General features: G+C 39.0%; 1 protein-coding gene across 2 annotated transcripts in view; it reads left to right on the forward strand.

Annotated features, from left to right (window-relative positions):
* The window catches only part of RELN (reelin), a 275,922-nt gene that overhangs the window by 70,298 nt on the left and 184,107 nt on the right, over positions 1-21,517 (forward strand). For both annotated transcript variants that reach the window (XM_048300517.1, XM_048300518.1), the window contains exon 3: positions 7,857-7,992. In XM_048300517.1, coding sequence (XP_048156474.1) covers positions 7,857-7,992 — 136 coding nt within the window. The remainder of the gene's footprint in view (positions 1-7,856; positions 7,993-21,517) is intronic.

A 21,517-nucleotide genomic window follows, 5' to 3' on the forward strand; every position in this document is an offset into this window, starting at 1 on the left:
CACGGCTCTGTTTAAGTGAGCAGGTGAGGATGGTCTTGTCAGTTAAGACTGCTGGTTCACAGTTTCATCTCTACTAAAGCAAATCTGGGCCAATTCCAGGGGCTCCAGTGCTGCTTTGGTGAATTGTCACTGCTGTAAGGAGAAGGATGTGGTTACTGCTGGCTCCGAGGATGAGTCTGGTGGGAGCAGATGTCTGGTGTGACAACAAGATGTTCCTTTGTCACATTTATCATTGGTATAAACCCTATCAAGCAGAGTTTGATGTTTGGCTCCTGAGACACAGATTTACATTTGCGAAGTGGAAAGATTCAGAACAATGCAATATTTTTTGGAAGTTGTACAAGAGCTGCTCATATGGATAAGACACCATTCAAATACAGTAACAATTAAAAAAAAAAGTGGATGCAAACCAGGGACAGTTGCTTTCCTTCAACAGAATAAACTGGATTTTGGTGCTAAAATAGAACCTATGAAAAGCTAGTACAGAATGAAGGTATCGGCCTAACAGGTCTATAAAAAAAAATATGTAAGTTGCTATTATAAAACATGCTGGGACTATTAGGAAAACATTTAAAATATATTTTGGCTCAAACCTTTGGAAATAGATTTTTTCTTCTATATTTCAGCAACACAGTAACTCATTAGCATTTTCTATTTCTATTACTGCTGGTCCCTGTTTACTGTTTCTAAATCAACTTTCCTTGGAGCAGTTAGTGCCATGTTGCTCTCTATGGAGCACTTAGATTTCAGCAGCAAATTGTCTTCTCACCCCTTCTGACAATGGCCTGAAACCACCAACTCACTGCGGACCAGGGTCTCACCACCCCATTCCCCTGGCTCATGGAGCCAAATCACACATTACACAAGGGACTCATTCAGTATCCTGAGAATTATGCTATAGAAAGGGGATATTCTCTTCCCCATGCTCCACAATTTCCATATGTGTATCTCCTGTTAGGTTTAATGAGACCGGTACTCATAAATCCCTGAGATGAAATTATAACCCTAAGTGGGTTCTAACAAAAGGCTGCTCAAAAGTTTTGATTAACAATCCCTTTAAAGTAGAACATTAAAAGAGAGGTTAAGCAAAAATACATCCTCTCTTTCAGAGTAAATTTTCAAAAATCTGTTCATTAGTGGTTCATTCCTGCAAACTGGTGTTTCTAGTGAAGGGCTTGCTTCAGTAAATATTCACAAATGTGGCTATAAAACACTTCTCTTGTAAGCACCTAAAAGCCCTAAACTGAACTGTTTCATACCTGACTCCCACTTTGTGAATGTAATTCAAATGTGAACTTGCAATAAATTATTGTTTTCAGAACTATTAGGAAAATACATTTAAATTTCACATATGAGGTAAAAGGTTATAAAACCCATGCTTCTTACCTCAAGTGTGAGTCACTTCAGCACAGTGGTACCCTCTGAAGAATTAGGTTGCTGTATTTAGGCTCTGGTTGTCTCCTGACCCCAGAAGGACTTACGGATTTTAATGACAGAGTTTATTAGGATGTGATACACTTATCTGTCTTTTTTTCTAGTGTTCTTATTAACATGTGGATGGTAATTTTCCCCCCAGCATTGCAGATAGTGAAAGGATTTATTATTTAATAGTGAAGCAGTAGTAATAATAATAATGAAACAAAGACCTGGCTCCAAGAAAGATAAAGGTAACATATTGCTGGGTGGAAGAATGTATCTGTTGGTTGCTGGTCTTTTCTTTCTTCATACTGTTTAATTATTTATCAAACCATCCTGACCCTTAATTGATCACAAGGGCTACCAAGTGCTTTAGCAGTCTGTTACATTCTGTCAAATGAGATTGTTTTCTCTTGTGAAGCAGAATGAAATCACCCCCCCAAAATCAATCGGCAACAGCATATTTTAGCTGGGTGGGTGCAATTCACTTAGGGCCATAATCTGCACTTTTACTGTGGTTGAAGGGAATTTGCATGGGTAATTTAGTTACCTTTAGCTGGCTACTGGCCTGGGTAGAAACTGCATGAGCTCATAGCTTTATGTTTGTGTTCATGCTTTAGAAATTATATTTACCAGCTCCAGATATTTCTTTACTCCCAATGGTCCATTTTAACACAGATTACTGATGTTTTTCTTAAAAATATTTGGGATTTATTTTTTTTTAAAGACAAAACCCTCCAAAAACAGGAGCAATTTGATTTTCTTCCCATAACTAGTTCTAAAATTTTAAGACTTTCACTGCAGGGTCCTGAAAGGGGTTCATAACAGTTTAAGGATGTTACTCAAATATTCTTCCAGTAACTAAAACTAAGCCATTATTTCACTCTCTGTAGCATTCCGTGGAAACATATATTTCATTTTTATATATTTTTACAGGTAAGGCTCAAAAAGGTCCTTTAAACATCTGAAGATACGCAAGATAAAGGGAGGTTCCTACCTCTGAAAATGTGGTCTGAAAGCTGCAGCTTCAACGGCTGTAAATAGCACTTTATGTCTATATACATTCAGATTTTAACCTCGAATGTTCCTTAAGTGCTTCACTTGGCTTTCTGTGAGTCCACATTTTGCCAGCCACTGGTCCAGCTGTGCTGGGGCCTCTGCTGCTCCTCAAATAATGTGGAGAGGCACATGGCTTTCCCTTAACTTGCAGGAGGACTCTGATTCTGCAGCAGTCCTTAAGGCCTGTTCTGTGGGGATTTTACTGAGAAGCCAGGCTCCTTGTTAGTAGCCACCAAGTTGTCACTTGTCCCAGCACTCCTGCATCTGAGTAGTTTAGTCTTACATGTGACAGGAGCGTGGGGGCAGCTCTCTGTATAACTGATCTTCAACTTCATAGAGAGGGTGTGCTTCTGAAAAGTAGAGATTTGTGGGCATAAGCTCCCTGCCAAAGTGATTGCTTTAATTGATAATAATAAAAAAAACCTCCAATGGCTACCAGAATCTTTCCATTTTGAAAAAAAAATTAATCATCCTACATTTCCCCTGGTGCTGCATGGGAAGAACAAGTTGCAAGCCCTGGTTTGGCCACCTCAGCATGGAATTCAGCACTGGAGGTGTTTTCGGGCACAGCCCCTTTCGCATCTCTCCCTGCTTTGTAACACCAGGCAGAACTGTGCCTACCTTGTGGATTTGTGGATAACCCTTTGAGATGCTAGAGCATGGATGAAGAATGTAGTCCTCCAGCTCTGTTTCCTAAGGGAAAAGATGGTTCCTAGGACTAGGTACTTTATTGTTACATAATGCAAAATCTAATTTGAAAATGTCTGTTTCTGACTTAAATTTATTATCTACTAATCAGGAATTATTGCTTTCTCAAAGATCTCAGAGTTATTTGGTCATTTAGAGCTTTTTCTTCTTGGTTTTTCATCAATATTTTATGTTTGGCATTTTGCTGTCACTTACACATAGTTTTGAAAATGGAAGCATGTAGCAGATAATCAGTTTAGAAGGAGCAAAGCCAAAATGTGGTCAGTCAATTTACACCTGTATTTAACATTCACCCTCTTATTTAATATCATAATTAATGTAATAAATAGGAGATGGTACACTGCCTGCCATCTGGTTCATCACTGGAAATTTAGCTTTAATGAAGGGTTTACCAAGGACCTTGACATGCAGATGAGCTCCTTATATGAAGTTCTGGTTTAGAAAACTGTTTTCTGAGGAGGATATGTCATGTTGTAATACAGAACATTATGTAGTTACATAACTCAGGCTAAGTCAGAGCTATTGCAGATCCATGTTTCTCAGACTTAGAAAGCAGAGAATGATATGGCTCTTTCCTGCTTTTATCTACACCATTAGATGCTTCCCAAGCTCTGCCAGTAGGAAAGATCATCTTTTGGCTTCCAGGAGCCCAAACGGGAGAATGATTGCTATAATCTATTGTTCTCCCTTTTGGAGAAGCTACACAACAAGGTGAAAGTAATGAGTTCAGGATCAACACTTGAATTTGGTCATTTGTGGACCACCTTAATCAGTATTTTCACGTCTCGCTCACCTTCCTGTATGACACCTTATAATAGAAGCAAAATATTTCCCTGCATTAGCTGTTACAGCCCTACTAGTGATTCTGATTATCAACAAAATAATTTTAAACATTTAAATATTGAAGCTATGTATTTGTCATCTGACTTAAGATTTTCCTTTCAATATTTTTCTCTATCTGTGCATTTTTTGTATTTCTTTTACCCCTTGAAATCTACCTCTTCACATAGAAGTTCTTTGATTCAGTGACTACAGATACTGTATTGAAAAGAGCTTGGCACATTTTTTTTAAATTTACACAATAAAAACAGCTGCTGAGTTCCCTCTTGAGAGGGACTGAGAATGTCTAGTTCCTCTCCTAGCAGTGCTGTTGGCAGGTACAAAGCATGTCTGGGATTTGAATGGTTATAATGGTTATAATGATTATACTGAGACTCCTAAAGCCTTAGAAATTTTAGGAGATGGAGAATCTAGAAAGTGCAGATGTCTGAAACGTCATTATGATGAGTGCACACTGTAAAAGCCAAGTCAAAAGGAGTTCAGAGAGATTCTAACAGCTTCTTTGCATGCACCACATTTTAGATGGGTAGCTCTCACAAAACTTTGAACATTTCAGTATTCATTAAGTCACATGGAAACACTTGATTTTTTGCTAGTGTTTATAGAGTTTTATACAAGAAGATCTTAAAATTTTACCTTAAAATTATTAGTTTTGTAAACACTAGACTTGAATGTTTATTGTTGCACTGGTCACCAGGGTGTGAGGGAGATACCTATAGACAACACTGACCTTGATTTGCTATGGGGCAAACATGCAGTCTGAGATGCAGCTTACCAGTTTGGAGAGGGGCTGGAGGAGAAGAGAGGAGCTGCCTTCCATAGCAAGGGACTGCAAAAAGACTGGAAGAAAAAGAGTGAAATATTCTTTGTCCTTAATTCAGTGAGTTCTTAGTATAAATTGAACTTTTCATTGTTTTTTTGCATTTTTATCGTTTTTATGTTTGCCTTTTCAATAGGAAACCTTGGGATTTTTAGGTTTTTAATATTGCTGTCACTCACTGAAGTTGCACTATTTAATTGTTGTTAAATGTTCTGAAGGCTCTGAACTCCTAAATGGAGTTGATGTACTCAGTAAAGGTCCAGCAGAAGAGGAGGGTTGTTTTTATTGTAAAAATTACGACAATCAATTATTAATAAAATATAAAGACAACATGGTGATAAAATTATAAAATTGGGATTTTGAATGATTGCTGTACTATTCATTGACTTTTTTTTTGGAAAAAAACTTGAATGAGTTGGGTTTTTTAATTGTTTAGAATTTATTCTAGTCACTGCAAAATTGTTCTTTTTTTAAACTGTAAATCAAAGGAAAAAGAAATTCTCCACAGATGTTGTATGTGTTTGATGTATTAGACACATTTTTGCAGTATACTGCCTGAAATCTAGGGAGTTCATTAACTCACAAGTTGCTGCCTGGGAGGGAAGCAGTCATATTTCCCAAGCTGGTCTGCCTGTCCCCTGGCTGGGGGATGTGTTAGGGCAGCCTTTGTCCTCCCTTGTATTTGGCTGGCTGTGGAGAAAGGGGAATTCCTTCAAACTGAAGGGCTGTTCCTGCTTCTCCCCTGACAGCATCTGTTATTTAATTAACCTGATAGTCTGTGGCTTGCTGCTTCCCATCGTACAGGCAGGGATGACGACAGATGAGAGCTGGTGCTCTGCAGCAGTCCCCAAGACCCCAGCCCACAGTGCTGAAGTCACTGGCATTAGCACAAACTTCAGAGAGAGGGACAAGGTCCACAGCTTTGGGAAAGAATCAGAGATACAGCCTTTCACCCTGGGCAAAGTAAAGCAGTTGTCTAAATAACATTTGCTCTGTGAGGGACCTCTCTGGGAGTATTTTTGGACACATCTGTCCCAGCAGAGCACTGCTGCAGGACTTCAGCAGTGAGAGCAGGGCAATGAGCCTGGGCACCAGTCAAGTGGGATTCCTTAAGGATGTTAATGCCACCCCTCCCAATTAGCCAAGAAAGGCAAATAAAGCAATACAGCATGGCAAGAGATGTCCAAACCTCATCTGTCATCTGTAAGTCATCTGTATCTAGTCTCTTGCCATTAAGAAGAGTCAGTAAAATACCATCTCTCTGTATTTCCCTACCACTGATCTCCAGAAAAGAGGCTCCACTCAGGGGAAGTTGAGCCTTCTCTGTGACTATCCTGACACAGCAAGCTTCAGCATCATTTGGGGATTTGAGCTGTGACTGTGTGAAAATCTCATGAGTATTCGCAGTGGGGAACTAGCTGAAAAACCCTGAATGAGGAGGTTGTGGTTGTTTGTAAAAGATACAGGCAGCACATCACCTGCTTCCTCCTGTCACTCCTGGGATGGATCACTTAAATTCACTGTGGCTCATTTTTCCCCCCCAAAAAGTGAAGCTGGTTTAGAATTTCATAGCCCTGAGGATAAATAACATCCATAACCTTGAGCTGTAGTTTGTCATACTCACCGGTACCCGACTGGGATTTCAGACATTGCTTTTGGTCTATAAAATGTGAAATGGTTTGCTTGTGAGACAGCCCCCACTCCCCACAAGGTGCTGCTGGCATCCAGTTCCTGGGGACACCAGGTGGAGCAGAGTGTTTGCATTAGGAAGGATTCATCCCCCTGCTTGACATAAATCTCTCACTTGCAAACTCCTTCCACCTCTGGATCTGTGGGGGCTTACGAGAAATTGCTGCATTCACATTACAGGAGAATTACCAAAACCCCAGTAATAAAGGATGCTGAGAGTCAGAGATGGGTTTTATTTCTCTGTTGTTGTTTGAATTGCAACAAGCTAATTTGGGAAATACCAGCCACTATAAACTATGAGATGCAATCACCAAACAGCTGACAGTGACCTTCTTGAATGCTGTGGTGCCTGCTCCCATTCCCTTTTCCTTTTGATCCTATTAGCAATGTTTCAGCCCATGTCACTGTTTTCTGAAATGAAGGTTCAATATTTGAAGTAACTTGGAACAAGGCATTCTCTTCTAATAACTGCATTAAAAAGAATAGTTTCATCATTTACTCTTTCATGTACTAGGAGTAAAGGTGTAGTGATCCATTCTGGTAAGATTGCCTTCCTTTAAGTCAAAGGGTGTCAAACAAACAACCAAGTTTGCACTACTTTGTAGAAAACTACAAAAGGGCTCCAATGGGAAAAAGATTGCTGTCAGACATTGTTTTATGTTAAAAATACAGTTCTTTTGTCTAATGATGAACTGTAGAGAATTCCAGAGGGAGGGATTAATAGATGACATTTACATTCATTCGTATATTAGAGGCATGTATGAAAAAGGAATAAAAAAAATATCAAAGGAATGTGTACTGGTAAAACTGTGGAAGGTTGCTGCTTTTATTTCAGATCAGAAGAGTTCATGAATCCAGAGCTCGTCTCTTTTTTCCAAATACATGTCTACTAAGAGATAATACCTTTCTCTAAGAGCTTCATTTTTCTTATTAAACTAGAACATTTTTTTTGCTTCAGGTGTTATTTTCTTTTAGATCTGTGATGGGTGTAAATAAGGTAATGGAATAACTGATTTACAGTAGCTGTGATCCAGCTCCTCCTTTGAAAATGCAAATAGTTCCTCTGGTATTGGCCTCATGAAGACTAATAGCAGTAAATACACAGAGCCTTGCAGTAAATGCGAAGTCAGCCTTGGCTCAAGCAAAGGCCGGCTCCAGTATTTTAATTAGCATTAATTCTAATTACTTCATGGCACATCCCTGGGGTTTTTTCATTTTGTGTTGCCATGATGAAACACATGGCAGATGCATTTCTCAGTCTGTTAGCACCTTGCAATGAGCCATTAACACGTTACTGTTTTCTTCCTCTGCGTCTTTCTCCCAGGAATTATGTCTGACCACCAGTTTGGAAACCAGTTCATGTGCAGCGTGGTTGCGTCCCATGTGAGCCATCTCCCAACCACAAACCTCAGTTTTGTCTGGATTGCTCCACCTGCAGGGACGGGCTGTGTCAACTTCATGTACGTATACACGCCAAGCCATGAGCAGATAATCTCTCTGGAGATAATGAAATGATCTAACCTGCTCACTCTGCCTGGATAAAAGAGTCAGTCAGAGTACACTGCCAAGTGTAGACTTTAATTTGAAGTAAGAATATTGAGTTCTTCCTGGCTGAAGAGTTTCTGTGCATATTAGGACTTCTTATTTTCAAAGCATGTAGGAAGTCTAGCATTTAATTCTTCTTAGTAATTAATCATATCATTGATCCTTTTAAGTATACAGATCATTTGCACTGACCCAGTCTTTTAACTGTTGCATTTAATATGAGTTAGAACATCACACAAATATATTATTCAGATTGTAAGCATCAATATAAAATGCAAGTATTTGAGAGTAGCCATACTCAAGTATTTATTCTCAAAAAACACTCTCAACTTCTGCTGAACCAAGGATAACCAAGAGGGTTTTTTTGGTAATTTGTTTTAAAGACATAAGTTACCTTTGATGATTTAGTACCAAATAAAGTTCCAACAAAATAGCTTAACTTGAATTATTAGCATATATATTACTATATTTTACCTTCAAGTAATTTCTAATGAATTGTCCCAGAATTTTTGTAGACCAGATTTGAGTGAGAAAATACACCAAGAATGCAGTCAAAAGCAGAAAATGTTTGAAGTCTGACATTTTCAAAGAAAAAAAAGGCAGACTGCACCCTAATTCAACAAGTGAATAATTGCAGCATTTCAGAGGCCTTTTCTGTGTTTTTGTGGCTGTCCTGTTGTCAAAACAAACCTTCTTCTGAGTATTATTCCCTTTCAATCTATGCTGGGAAGCAGCAGGTAAGTGCCCCACATAACCAGGTCGTTTTACTGCTGTAAAAAATAAAAAATGAGCGACTGAATTCTTTGAGAACATAAGTTGTTGATGGTGAGCACAGTACCTGTAGATTGATTTACCTGTGGCTTTGATATTTCCCCTTACCTACATAATGCACTTTTTTTGCCTGTACTGTCAGGATACATTATTTATTAGCTGTGATGGCAATGTCAAGACATTTTTGTTTCTAGCTCTCTTGTCTTCTAAACATCTAATAGTAAATTGAGAAAAAAAATGTCTTTATGAGTGGTAACTGAATTGTGAGAGTGTATTTGTTGTATATACAACAGTTGTATATACCTTGAGGAAATCTGTCAGCTATGGGGTTTATAGGTCCTTTAATTCCTTTCTAGAGATACTTTTCTTTGTTGATCAAGTTGAAGCAGCTAAAATTTGTTCTTTGAGCTACCTGTACATCTTCTCTGTGTGCTCGTGCTTACTCCCTTTCTTTCTTGAATTTTTTGGTTTTCCTGGTATTCAAGAAATAATTGTTGAATTGTGGTCCTAACTTGCACAGTGACTGTGAATGTATTTGTTTTTGAGAAGTAATCCTCCATTGTGAGTTTTGAGGTCAGTTTCTAACCAGTCATTCATTTTCTGTGGCCGATTTTTTCCATGGTTTTGTAATGGGTTTTTGTTCATGTTTGTCATTGTTGAAGAAGAGCTGACGAGTAGCTCTACAGAAATACAAATACTACTATGAATGCCGATTCTCATTTCTCAGTTGAAGGAAATATAAAGAGGAGAAATATGTTTTACCTCTAATCCTCCTCCTCAATTTTTCTTCAGCTGCCCACACTTTCTTGCCTCAGTTGGTGTTTCTCCTGCTTACTAAATCACAAGTTGCAGTAAACAAAGCTATTTTTGTTGTGCAGTGTTAGCCTGCCTACCTTACCCAGTTCCCTGAATTCAAGAGTTCCAGAGGACTCTATCTTGTTTGTCTTCCTTTTTGCCTTTATAGCAAATAATAAACAAGATATTTTTAACACTGTAAATTTAACATAAAGTTTAAATTTAGTATAGATTACATTTAATATATAAATTGAATTATTTTTTGTTTAACTAGTGTAAATTGAAAGTATTTACAAAAAACACCAGAATTCATAGACTCTGACAAGAGTGCAGTATAGGTAAGCACTTCTTATACTGTTTGTTGCCAATATGTCTGTGATTCAGATCAGCTCATTAGTCTTTGACCTCTCTGGGGATGGATAATAAGGTTATTAATTAACATTAGCTTTGACATGCAATTTTTGAGTCTTGATACCTCTCCCTGGACAATTCTCTGGAGGAACTGGACAAAGGTCACCAGACAAACCTCTCACAGGCCAATGCACAGATAGCTTTTATTAACTGCACACACTGTTGACTGTTCTGGCTTCCACTGTAACGATGGAATTCGGTGGATACGACACGGAGAGGTCACAACCCTGTAAACATCGTGGGCAAAATTCCCATTCTCTTCATCTGCGCTTTTTGGTGTGTTCCTCTAGAGCTCAGTCCTGAAAAAGACAGAAGCCATCAGAAACAAGATTCGTGCAGTGATGCTGCCAGCCTGTTCTTCTTCAGCTCTTGTATCCATTGGTAACCAAACGAACATGACAAAGGAGTTGAGATATCAAGATACTAAGTTTTATAAAATCAGTAGCCTGGCAGACCATTTATACCAGTAAATCTAGACATTCCCAGCAACAATCCTGCCTGCTACAACACAGTTTGTTTATAAACTGCCAGAAATATTCCTCCTGTAAATCTGTCAGTCTCCAGTTCCCAGTCTACTCTGCATTTCCCAGTCACAGTGAAGGAGGATGGCTCCTGGCCACATTTAGGTTACTTAAAAAGCCAGTGAGGGACACACAAGGTATTGCTGTGTTCCAGGATGGGAGGACGAGGAAAACTTTCATATTCTGGGATAAAGGGATGTAGGAATGCTGTGGGGAGGGATGTGGGGCACAGATCTGCAAGGAAGATGAGCTTATTTCTGTGTATGTGAGATGCAGGGGCACAGAAAATTGGGATTTACACCTCGCACACCAGCTTGCCAGCACAGCTCTCAGCTTCTTCCCCACCCCAATATTCCTCATCTCTGCAGTTTAATGCAGTCCAGTTATTTACATTGCACACAGCTCTGCGCCACTGCCGGCTCTAAATGCAAGGTTACCTGATGGAGCTTTGCATCTTTCCTTGGCTCAGTGTTTCACTCAACAAGACTGCTCCCCAGTTTCACCAGGAAAAGGGATGATGTAGAGCCCTGTGCTCCATGGGGTGGCTGGAGCCAACCTATTTCTGTGCAAAATGAGGCAATAGCCATTTTTTTACACGAGTTGTGTGCAAACTTATTTTCACTCTGTTGGGTTTTTTTCCTTGAAGTACTTTATTGTGGCTACTAAATAAATATTAAAAGTACCTTTTTATGAAATACACTTCTAAGAGAAACACTGAAAGCTGTTGGTGTTCCTGTAGTACATCTTGGTGTAATTCTTTAGCATGTTTTCACCATAGATACCTCCAACTGAGTTGAGGAAATAAAAGCTAAAGTGCATCATTTGTTGCAGAATAGTTTTCTTAGCAATAACTTAGGACTATGTTAAATAGGTATTGAGCACCAGGGCCTCCCAAGCAAATTGCCAGGATCTGTAAACGCTCTCTACCACCACAAAATAGTAGGTCCTCCTTTACACTAACAAGTAATTTCTCTGATTGTGTTCAAATTTGTAAAATATTATCTTCATAATCCTTCAGCTAGGTTTCGTGGTTTGTAATTTCTGCTCTAAGCTCACACTAACCTAGTTAAAGCTCAGCCTGACAGCAGGGATAATAATGCCTGTTAAGCAGGGTGGCATGCTGGGCTGCATCTTAGGTTGTTAAGCCTGTTGTTTTATAGATGGCTTAACTTACTAGTTTGCAAAAGTGATAAAGCTGACCTAAATAGCAAAAGCATATTGTGTTTTGACCACCAGTGGGGTTTATTGCAGAAGTTCCAGCTATTATATTAAATAGAATTGTAGGCTGTAGAATATACCTAGAAAAAAAAGTATTTATCTTATGTAACCATTTATGTCAGTCATTGAACAGGTGTCTAATAATTATGATTGTGTCTATATATTCACTATAACTTCTAGTAACAGAAGACTGGACTTCTGTAAAGCTGTCTGCCTGAGTCTGTAGGCAGTGTCTAATAAGCTAGTAAGTACTAAAAGGCCCAGTCACATCTTATGTGACACTAATTAGCACAGCTTATGGTGCAAACGACTCAATAGGAATGGGAATAGCTGTGGTGGTGTCCCTGTATGAAGACAGAGGTAAGACAGCTGTGGTGGCTGAGGCAGGGCACTGGTACATTGCTTCTGTGGAGGCAGCAGCAGCTGATCCTCAGCGCAGCTCCTGGAAAAAGTCTGGGACTGAATGCTGAGGCAGACATCTGAACTGTTGGAAGGTATTTTCAAGAAAGGAGATGTGCTGTTCACTGAGAGCATGCCTCTGCCCATAATCACCTCAAGTTACAACTTCTTTCTGGGAAGTTTGAAGTACCCTGTTCCAGAACCAGTCTTCTCATGCCCATGTGTTTAAGCCTGTCTCAGGAACTGGCAATGGTGTTAATGCATGAACTCAAAATATCATGCTGTACAAACACTACAGAACATAAAGACTGTGATTGAGAGACTTGGTTACCTATTTAAAGCATTTATAGAAAACCTATGATAATAAGTATGGAAATATTGAATAAACATCCAAGAAGATTACATGCTTTGCTATATTAGTCCTCTAGCTAGGGTGGGAAAGGTCTCTTGTCTGAAGGAAACACATTCCCCTGGTAAACCACTTAGCTAAACTGGCATTTAAGACACTGTTTACTGTGGTTTTTTCAATTGTTTGTAAGAAATACAAAGGATAAGCTTCAAGATTAAGTACACAATTATGTTTGTACACAATGATAACACACACCAATAATAACATAAAAGTAAACAGAAAATAACATCTATCAGAATTGAGGTCCCTTAGGTCCCTTGCATTTATATATAATCAACTCTTAATTATATGGTCATGTAAGTTTTCTCCCTCACATTTGTATGATGACACAGAATTGTACACTGAAATACATTGTTGTTCGCAGCATCCTAGTTGCTGCCATGATCTGAAATCTGTGCATTCAGTTGAGGAGTGTGCCATAACACATATGGAAACCTTAATGTACAGACAGCCTTGACTTTGGGGTTTTGTAAAGAAGCAGCTCCCTGCTTCAGATAAATGCTGCATTCCTCTTCCTACTCTTTACTGCAACAAAAGGGTGAAGCCAGATATTCCATAGCACTCTTTGTGATATTGGTGTGGACTCTGGATCAGGGATTGTACAGGCAGCACCAAATAAGAGATAGTCATTGTTTACAGTCAGGGTAGTTCCAACATTAGCCCAGTGTTGCAGTCATTTTTATTTTTCCATATTGCTTATAACTTATGCCTTGTAGAAAAAAAAAGTAATCAGTAATTGTTCCTTGCTGGGGTGTCAGTTTAGTGGAACTATGAAGAAAAATTACTCCTTTGCTTGGTTTTCCACTTCCCTGGGTAGAGGCATTGTTGTGCCGTCAATCAACATTATGTGTAATATTCTGAAAATCACGAGCCAATATTTGATTCCTATCTTGGCTCTGCTCTCATGTCCCATTTTGATGTGGTGCCCAGATTACCTCGTTCATCTTCTCTGTTAATTTCCAGTGCCATGCAAACACTGTGCATGGAATCATTGTGGCTCCTCTAACTATGACCTCAAACAGCAAAGACTCATCTGACTATGAAGAATTAGATTTAACTTGTCTGTTAGTTTTGTCTGTTTTGTGTAAAGCTGACAGAGGTAACTAATGAGAAATTGTGGGTGTTTACAGAAACTTTTTTGACAGAAGATGTAACACAAAGGGTACTGTTGCTGCCTGTTCTGAGCTTCCCCTCCCCCTCCCCAACACACTTGCCTCTGCCAGGTGCTCTGAACTCCTTTGTTCCAAAGCGCGGGCAAAACCAAATGTAACTCAAACTCTTCAGCAGTGTCTGATTGGCCGGTCACCCTGGGCCTGCCTCCAGTCCTCCCCTTTCCCGTTCTCCGAATAAAAGAAAGGACCAAGGCGGGGCCCGCTCTCTCTGGCTTTGCAACTCTTTCTGCGAACGTCTCTTGTTGTCTGTTTCTTTTGAAAAGTTTTAACTGCGGGAAATTAGGCAGGTCGAGAGCTGTATTTCTCCCTCTTTGATTCTGCTGGTGATATCAGCTTTGCAGTTACCATTTGCTGCTTTTGGAGCTACTGAAATGCTGGATTGCCTGTGCTACCTCTCTAGGATGCTCGAGGCTTTCTAAGGCATTGAACTACGAGCCTAGCCAGTAAAAAAGCTGAAAGGATACTTCCACAGGGTACCATGATGGGGAGTATTCAAAAGTGTTCAGAGCAAAGCAACAAAACCATGAGAGAGGATGAAAGCTGGTTGCACCTAACCTTCCACTCCTTAACAGGGGTTTTCAGTTGTTTTCAACTGGATATAGGATATGTAGGTAGGTATTTATGTGAGCTGCATGTCTGTAAGTCCCCTGAGGGTTAATGGATGTGCAATCTGGTTCCACAGACATCCAGGGTCTGACATTCAGTTCTACATCTAGGGAGAGGTACCTGCAGGGCTAGAAGGTCTCTATAGCTCTACTAGCTTCCTTACGGTATTTCAAATTATTTTAACACTTCTAGGCAGCAGAATTAAGACCTAGATCTCCACTGACCAGAATGGATCAGTAGCTACATAGCTTGCTCGTAGACCTTTATATAGGCCTATATTTTAAGATTTTTTAAATGTGAACTGGAATCCCACCCAGACAGACTCAGCTGCCTAAACATAAGCATCCTGTACCAACTCATGAAAATGATTTTTTCCTCCCCACCACCCTTAACAGTAAGTAATTTGTCTGTGTCAAGAATTTCCAATGAGTGGGCTATTCAGCAGTTGAAATCTGCTAAAAGGCATGAATAAAAATGGCAACTTTGTAAAGTTCATAAAATCTTGCAATTTTTTTCCTTTTTCCTTGGAGGTGAAATTTGTTGTATAATATTCTCTCAGATGACTGATACTCCTACTAAAAGCCCACTTTAATGAGAGGACTGCTCAGTTTTTAACCTTTTTTCCAAGTTTGTAGACAGCAGGCCATTTGTGATTTTAGACTCCTCATGCTGTGTAGTAGGTATAAGAAAACAAAGCCAGAAAAAAAATGGTTATGTGAGCATGTGTTTAAAGTAAAAGCACAGGAAAATTCTATTGGTGTTAGTTGAACTTAATTCCAAAGACAAGCAAGAAACATAAAATGCTACTTCTGTCAATGTTGTGCAATGCCAGAGTAGAAACTGCAATATTATACAATATTAGGATGGTTTCTTTTCTTTGTGTGATGGAAATTTATTATATCACATATTTGTAGTGTATGATAGCAGAAGGAAGCTCCGTATAGCCTTTGGCTTCTCTGTTAAGGTTTCCTTGTGGCTTCATATAGGACTCTGGCACCTCCTGCATGAAATAAAATGAAATTTAGTAATTTTCTACTGGTATTATGTAAATAATAAAAAGGTCATGGTGAGAATTACTTCCCTTCTTACAAATGTTCATTTAGCAATTCTAGAATCAATTCTAGAGATTAGATTTTACTTTCTTCCCTTTCTGCACAACATTCTCATTATTTTTGTGCACGAGACCATCAATTCACAATCTGTGAATCAGTTATCAGTAATTGTGTTTAAAATTCGTACTTGAATTTTGATAAAAATATCTCTGAAATTTACCCTCAGGGTGATTTTTTGGAATGTATTTTAGTTCATCAACAGCATAAACCTTTGTTTCATTCAAAGCATTGCTTTGTCTTCCCCTTTTCTCAAAATGGCTTAATTTTGAAAACATGACTGGAGTACAGAATATATTGCACACATACCCAACATTTTGTCTCCACTAACAGGCTTTCCTCTGTATCAGAGCAGTTGAATGAAACGTCTTTTGCCAAGTAATAATGAGAACAATAACAAACCTTTCAAAATGATATCCTGAAATAGCCACAAACCAGTTTGGGGGAGTTGTTTTGGAATGTTAGCTATAGAAAGAGTGAGCACTAAACATGTGGGGAACCATTCTCTGCAGGTAGATATATAGTGCGTAAAACACGAATACAAGCAAAAGCAGAGGACAATTGTAAGAGATGTTATAGAGAGAGAAACTGTCCATGCAGACAAGCCTGTAAAACTAAATACCATGTCTGCATGGAAGTCCCTGGTAACTCTGGAATGTCTCCTGGTGTACTGATCATTTCAATGCCATGTCTTAAGCAGAGAATGTGTCCAGTGCATGAATGAGCTGGAGTTAAGTGCATTGTCTTGTTTTTGGGAAGTCCTTAACTTCTTGCTAAATGCCTTGGTGAAGACCTCAATCCTGCAGGGTGCTGAGCACTGGCCTTGACCCAGCAGAGCAATCATGCTTGTTCATGCTGTCATCAAAGGCACAGACAACACTTTCTGTATTTTTTAAAATTCATGCCTTCAGATTATTTGTTTGAATTCTGCTTTGTTTGTGTGCACAGGCAAGGACATATAAGGATGTTCTGACCATACTCTTAGTTCACACAAATTAACTTCTTTTTCTCACCTTGTTTATTTGGAAGAACTTTAATAGAGTGATCTACAAAGTGTTATGTAGACACGCAGTAATATTCAGAATTCTCCCTTTGTCTGTATAACAACGGTCTCCTCACAGTGAGTTCTAGTAAAAGTTTAAAAACAAAAAAGAAAGGAAGCCTTAACTTGAAGATATCAAAAACATTTGTTCAGCTTTTTCTGACCTCCTGCTGGGAAGTTTTGAATTTGAGTGTTCAGGATGACCATGACCTCAAATTAGCTGACAGAATGAACTCTCTTGTACAGGAGAGTTATCACCTAGAAGAAGACTTGAAGATGCTACACTATTATTCAAATAATAATACATTTTTATTTAAAAGCATATTATTGAAGTATTTCATATACCATTTTGCGGCTGTTGTTGTTGCTTAATGGCTGTTTTCAATACATATTTTACAGGTACCATGGCACTGTAACATTGGTTTTGGGTTGATGGCATTGTTTTCCTTACTGTTTTGGAGTGGCTTGAATCTTTTTAGTTCTTACTAGAAATGTAACAAATAAATTTTCTGTTACAGCCTTCCGAATATCCCTCTTAGATCAACATAAGCTGTTTAGCACAAGTAGTAATGTACATTCATTTGAGCCATTTTCTGTGAAAAATGCATTTTAAAAGTCTTAAAGAGTAAGAAGGTCTCCAGCAATCTCTGCGATTTCCCACCCAAATAGGGAAGAGTTTAAAATAACAATTTTGAAGAAATGAATAATGGAAGAAAGTCATTCTCTGTCTTTATTTTCTGTACCTCAGCAGTCTGAGGTAGAATTTTGCCCGCATTGAACACATTGCTGCAGTCAGGAACTAAAAACATGCTACACAAATTCAGCCAGCTCCTATCACCATTAGTGTTTATGCAAAGCATTATAACTTATATGAACAAATTACTTTGCAGAACCTACTTACACATTCAAAGAGCAGTGTCCTAAACTTCCTAAAATACAAAAAATAAACAGTAGAAACACTTCCAACCAATATCACAGACAGTTTGGCAAAGCAGTGAAGATGTCAGGGCCATAATTTGAACGATGGTTTTAACACGCAAATAGAGAGAGAATATGTATGGTGAGTTAAGCTGCATAAAGCTTTTCTTCTAAATCCAGATGTAGGCATTAACTCGCATATTTGAGATGGCATGCTTATTTGCTAAGTGCAAAGATGGCTAGAAAAAGGCTTTCCCGACTGATGATAAAAGCTGGAGTACTCTTTAATTTTGGTTACTGCCAAGCTTATTTCAACAACCACAATAGTTACTTGGCTTCATACCAAGAAGTGGCAATACAGTACTTACATGTCTATGGATCAAAATTAGATGAAAAATTGCTGTTTCTCATCTCCAAAGCCATTTGCCACACATTATATGGGCCTCAAGATGCCTTTTGTAATATGTGATAACAGAGCCAACTGAAGCATCTGCCTGGGAAGAGATTACTTTAATTATGGACTCAATGTCCTATTTTCTGCTAGTGTTCCCCAGAGAATTTCTTACTGCTGGATGAGAGGTGTTATGATGCACATTAAAACCTACAAGTCAAACAAAAGAGGTTGTAAAAGTGAGACAAGGACACCTGTAGAGACCCCAGTCTTGTATTCAATGGCTAAAAAAATAGCCCTGAATTCTGTGATGATAACTTTTTAATTAATCTAACACCTGTTAAAACACATTTCCAAAATATGTAAAAAAAAGAATGATAAAAAAGCTTGCCATTTTTTTCCTTATCCTACGATGTTTTGTAAAATCGATCGATCCGTAGAAGTTTTTAAAATGCTCATGTTTTCCTTTTAGTTTTTTCAGTATAGTAGTTACTAATGATGTAGTGTGGAAAATGCAGCAAAGAGGTTTCTTGTTAGCTTCTATTTTTGTAACATGCGGAGTTTCTTGTCATTAAGAATTCATTTGCCTTCTGCTGTAGTGTCATTGATCACAATTAACTCACTTGATATTAAAGTGGATGTGCTGTATGCTCCTATAGAAATTCTGTGTAAATCACCATTGATTTAGCACAGTTTAATGGATACTTAAAATATTTGTCATTCTCTCTTCATCAATTAGAAGAAAGCCTAGAGATCTTCATTAGCAGCTGCTGCAATGATGAGATAAAAGTTTTTCTTTACACAAAATACGATGGAAGAGCTGTAAAGATAGCTTGAAGATGCTGTGACAGCATGTGAAGTACTGGGAAATTTTCTTAGAACTTGGAAATTTGCCAAAATTAAAAGGGAAAATGACATCTCTATAAGATACTGAACTTTAAAAACAAAGCAAAACAACAACAAACAAAATAAACCAAAAACTATTTGAAGTGTATTTAAAACAGAGGGCCATATCTGCCTCTTTGATTTTGTACAATTATTAGAAAGGTTTATTCTCTTAAAAAGAGTGAAAGCAATGCTCATCCTTTACAAATACTATCAACAAACATTAGGGATTTTTCAGTGTGCTGATTTTATAGTAACTGTCTTTAGTGAAGCCCAACCAAGTCTGAAAAGAATGTTAAATGGTCAGTACTTCCCTGGTCTGGGGGAAGGGAGTATGGAGATCTCATAGCATAGCAAATGAAAACAATTACCTACCCCTGCAGCTTCCAGCCCCAGGAGGAGCTTGTCAGGTAGGGGTCACCACATGTGTCTCTTCTTCCAACACCATTTCAGATGCCTGGGGAATACCTGCTCCAAGCCTGGTCTCTGCTGCTATATAGGCTAAGTTTGTAAACCCAGTCACAGCATGATGTGCTGGTGGCTCTGGCTCAAATATACCTGACCTGCATCTGCAGGGTTGAATTTGGGTTTGGAAGTGGTGGCACCTGTTGTGTCTGGGCTGTGGGTATGCTCATTAAGTCTCATGGTGTAAGCTTTAGGAAGTGGTTGGAGAAAGCTGAAATATTGTAGGTGGCTTTGCCTGGAGCCATTCTGGGTTAGGAGGAGATGGAGCTCAGCTCTCTGCTGTGTACAACATGGTGGGACACAGAGACACGTGGCCCCATGGAAGGATTAAGGATTAAATGTTAGATCCTTTTTCCATTTTCTAGGGTTTTCACTGTTGTTGTTTGGGGTTTTTTTTTCTGACTCCTTCCTCTGGCTGTAAGAAGCTGCATGGTGCCAGGGTTTAGTGGAAGGTTTTAGCTCATAAGTAAGCTGGAAAAGCCCTGTTCTGTGAGACCTTGGATCAAGTTGGGAACTGAGTCAATATCAGCTGTTTCCAGGCTCAATGCTTTGCCTTTTGGTTTATTACTGAAAATCTGGAGAAAAGGGTGAATGAATACACATGGCTTAGTGAAGTGACTCAGGCCACTTTGCTTGGTCCTGGATTCAGGACACACAGACATGTGGGAGCATGGCTAGTCAGTTACTGGTGTCCCTTCTGAGATTTTGGGAGAGACCCTTTCCCTTCATCATCTGCGAAAACTACATGTGCCTGAATCCCTATGCCTGGGAAAGTTCCAGTACCCATGTACTTCTAGGGCTGGGCTTCCTCAGCTGCTCTCCCAGCTCATGTGCCCTACATACCACCAGATCCCCTTGCGGCAATTGAAGCATGCTGAAAGTCATGTAAAATTTCAGCCCTGATTTCTGCAAGGACAGACATTTCAGCTGTGGCACTCTACCTTGCCAGAAGCCATGAAATCTGTTCAGATATTTTCCTGCTTGCCAGGGAGAGCTGACCTTTCCTTCGGGTGAAGTGTCCAGCTCTGGAGCTACTGTTCCTTTTCTCTTGGAACTGGCACTGTTTTGTGAGTCGCCAGTGTTCTTAGCCAGAACTTCATGTTTTAAATAGTATGGGAAATTAGGTCATCATTCTAAATATTTATGTGCAAATTGTTGCCTTTTTTTGTTTCAAAAAAGGCTCCAAAAGGCTGGAGCTCTGCTGTTATTTAACATGATGAAATGTCATTACTTAAGAATGGTATGTCTCCCAGTGGCTTTGAGCACTGGGTTTCTTATTCTGTGGAGCCTTTAACTTGTTAGGGAACTTTTTTTCTGATTGATTTCAGCTTCAAGAGTCCCAGAGTCAGGCAAGTAAAAGGGTGGAAAAGACAACTCTGTATCTGAGTTGCTCCTTGCACTGTCAGCTGATGTTGTCTGTAGCTCACATCTCTCTCCTGCTTAACTTGGCTGTGATTGTAACTGCTCGGAGGTCTCTGCCCATCTGGACTGGAGGCTACAACTGCACTGGGGTGGCTCCTGACTCTTCCACCAGAAGAGATCTGCATCTTGGATTGCATGGGAAGGGGAGGACTTGGTGTTCCAATCCTCCTCTCTCTTTCCAAGCCACATGAGGTGTCCCTTGACTAGAAACCACTAATTTATCATTGTGAGCCATTGTCCATGCTGATGGATGAGGAATGTTGGCTTTATTTCTTATGAGGGGAGAGCAAATAGATCCGGAATCCATGATTACACTGTCCTTGTTCTGAAGTACATCAAGGATACATTACATTTCATCTAGCCTGTGCAAGGATTTCAGTGTCTTTATTAGGGAGTATGAAATGTGGTCTCACAAATATTTCTCCTTGCTGGCATTTTCTCTAACATAACAGTTCCTCTTTTTTTTCAATCCCTCTCCAATAATGCACAGAAACATCCATGTCAGTATTTTCTCCTTTTCACAAGGTTCATTCTTAGCTCTCCTGTGGCAGCAACAGATCCATCAATAATGAAAAATTTCATGATCCTGGCAGAGCACTGTGGTGTCCATGAGTCACACTTCAGAAAAGCGCAAGTTATTTAATGTTAAATTTCTAAAATTATTTAATTCTTCATGTATCAATTAGTACATTTATTTGTACCTTTAAAGACATAACTATTGTGGTACTGAAATCACATCTAAATCTAACTTTACAATGCCATATGGCACAACCTGTAGACACTAAGGCTCTGGGAGTTCATGTATTAGGTTGCCAGACTAATGTGGTGGATAAGTAGATTGTCATAAAAGTAATTAGTTTCAGTGTATGTAGATTGCACTTGGTCTTTTTTGTTGTTAAGCTTTTA

Source organism: Corvus hawaiiensis, chromosome 4 (genome assembly GCF_020740725.1).
Source record: "Corvus hawaiiensis isolate bCorHaw1 chromosome 4, bCorHaw1.pri.cur, whole genome shotgun sequence".
In the NCBI taxonomy this organism is placed as follows: Eukaryota; Metazoa; Chordata; class Aves; order Passeriformes; family Corvidae; genus Corvus; species Corvus hawaiiensis.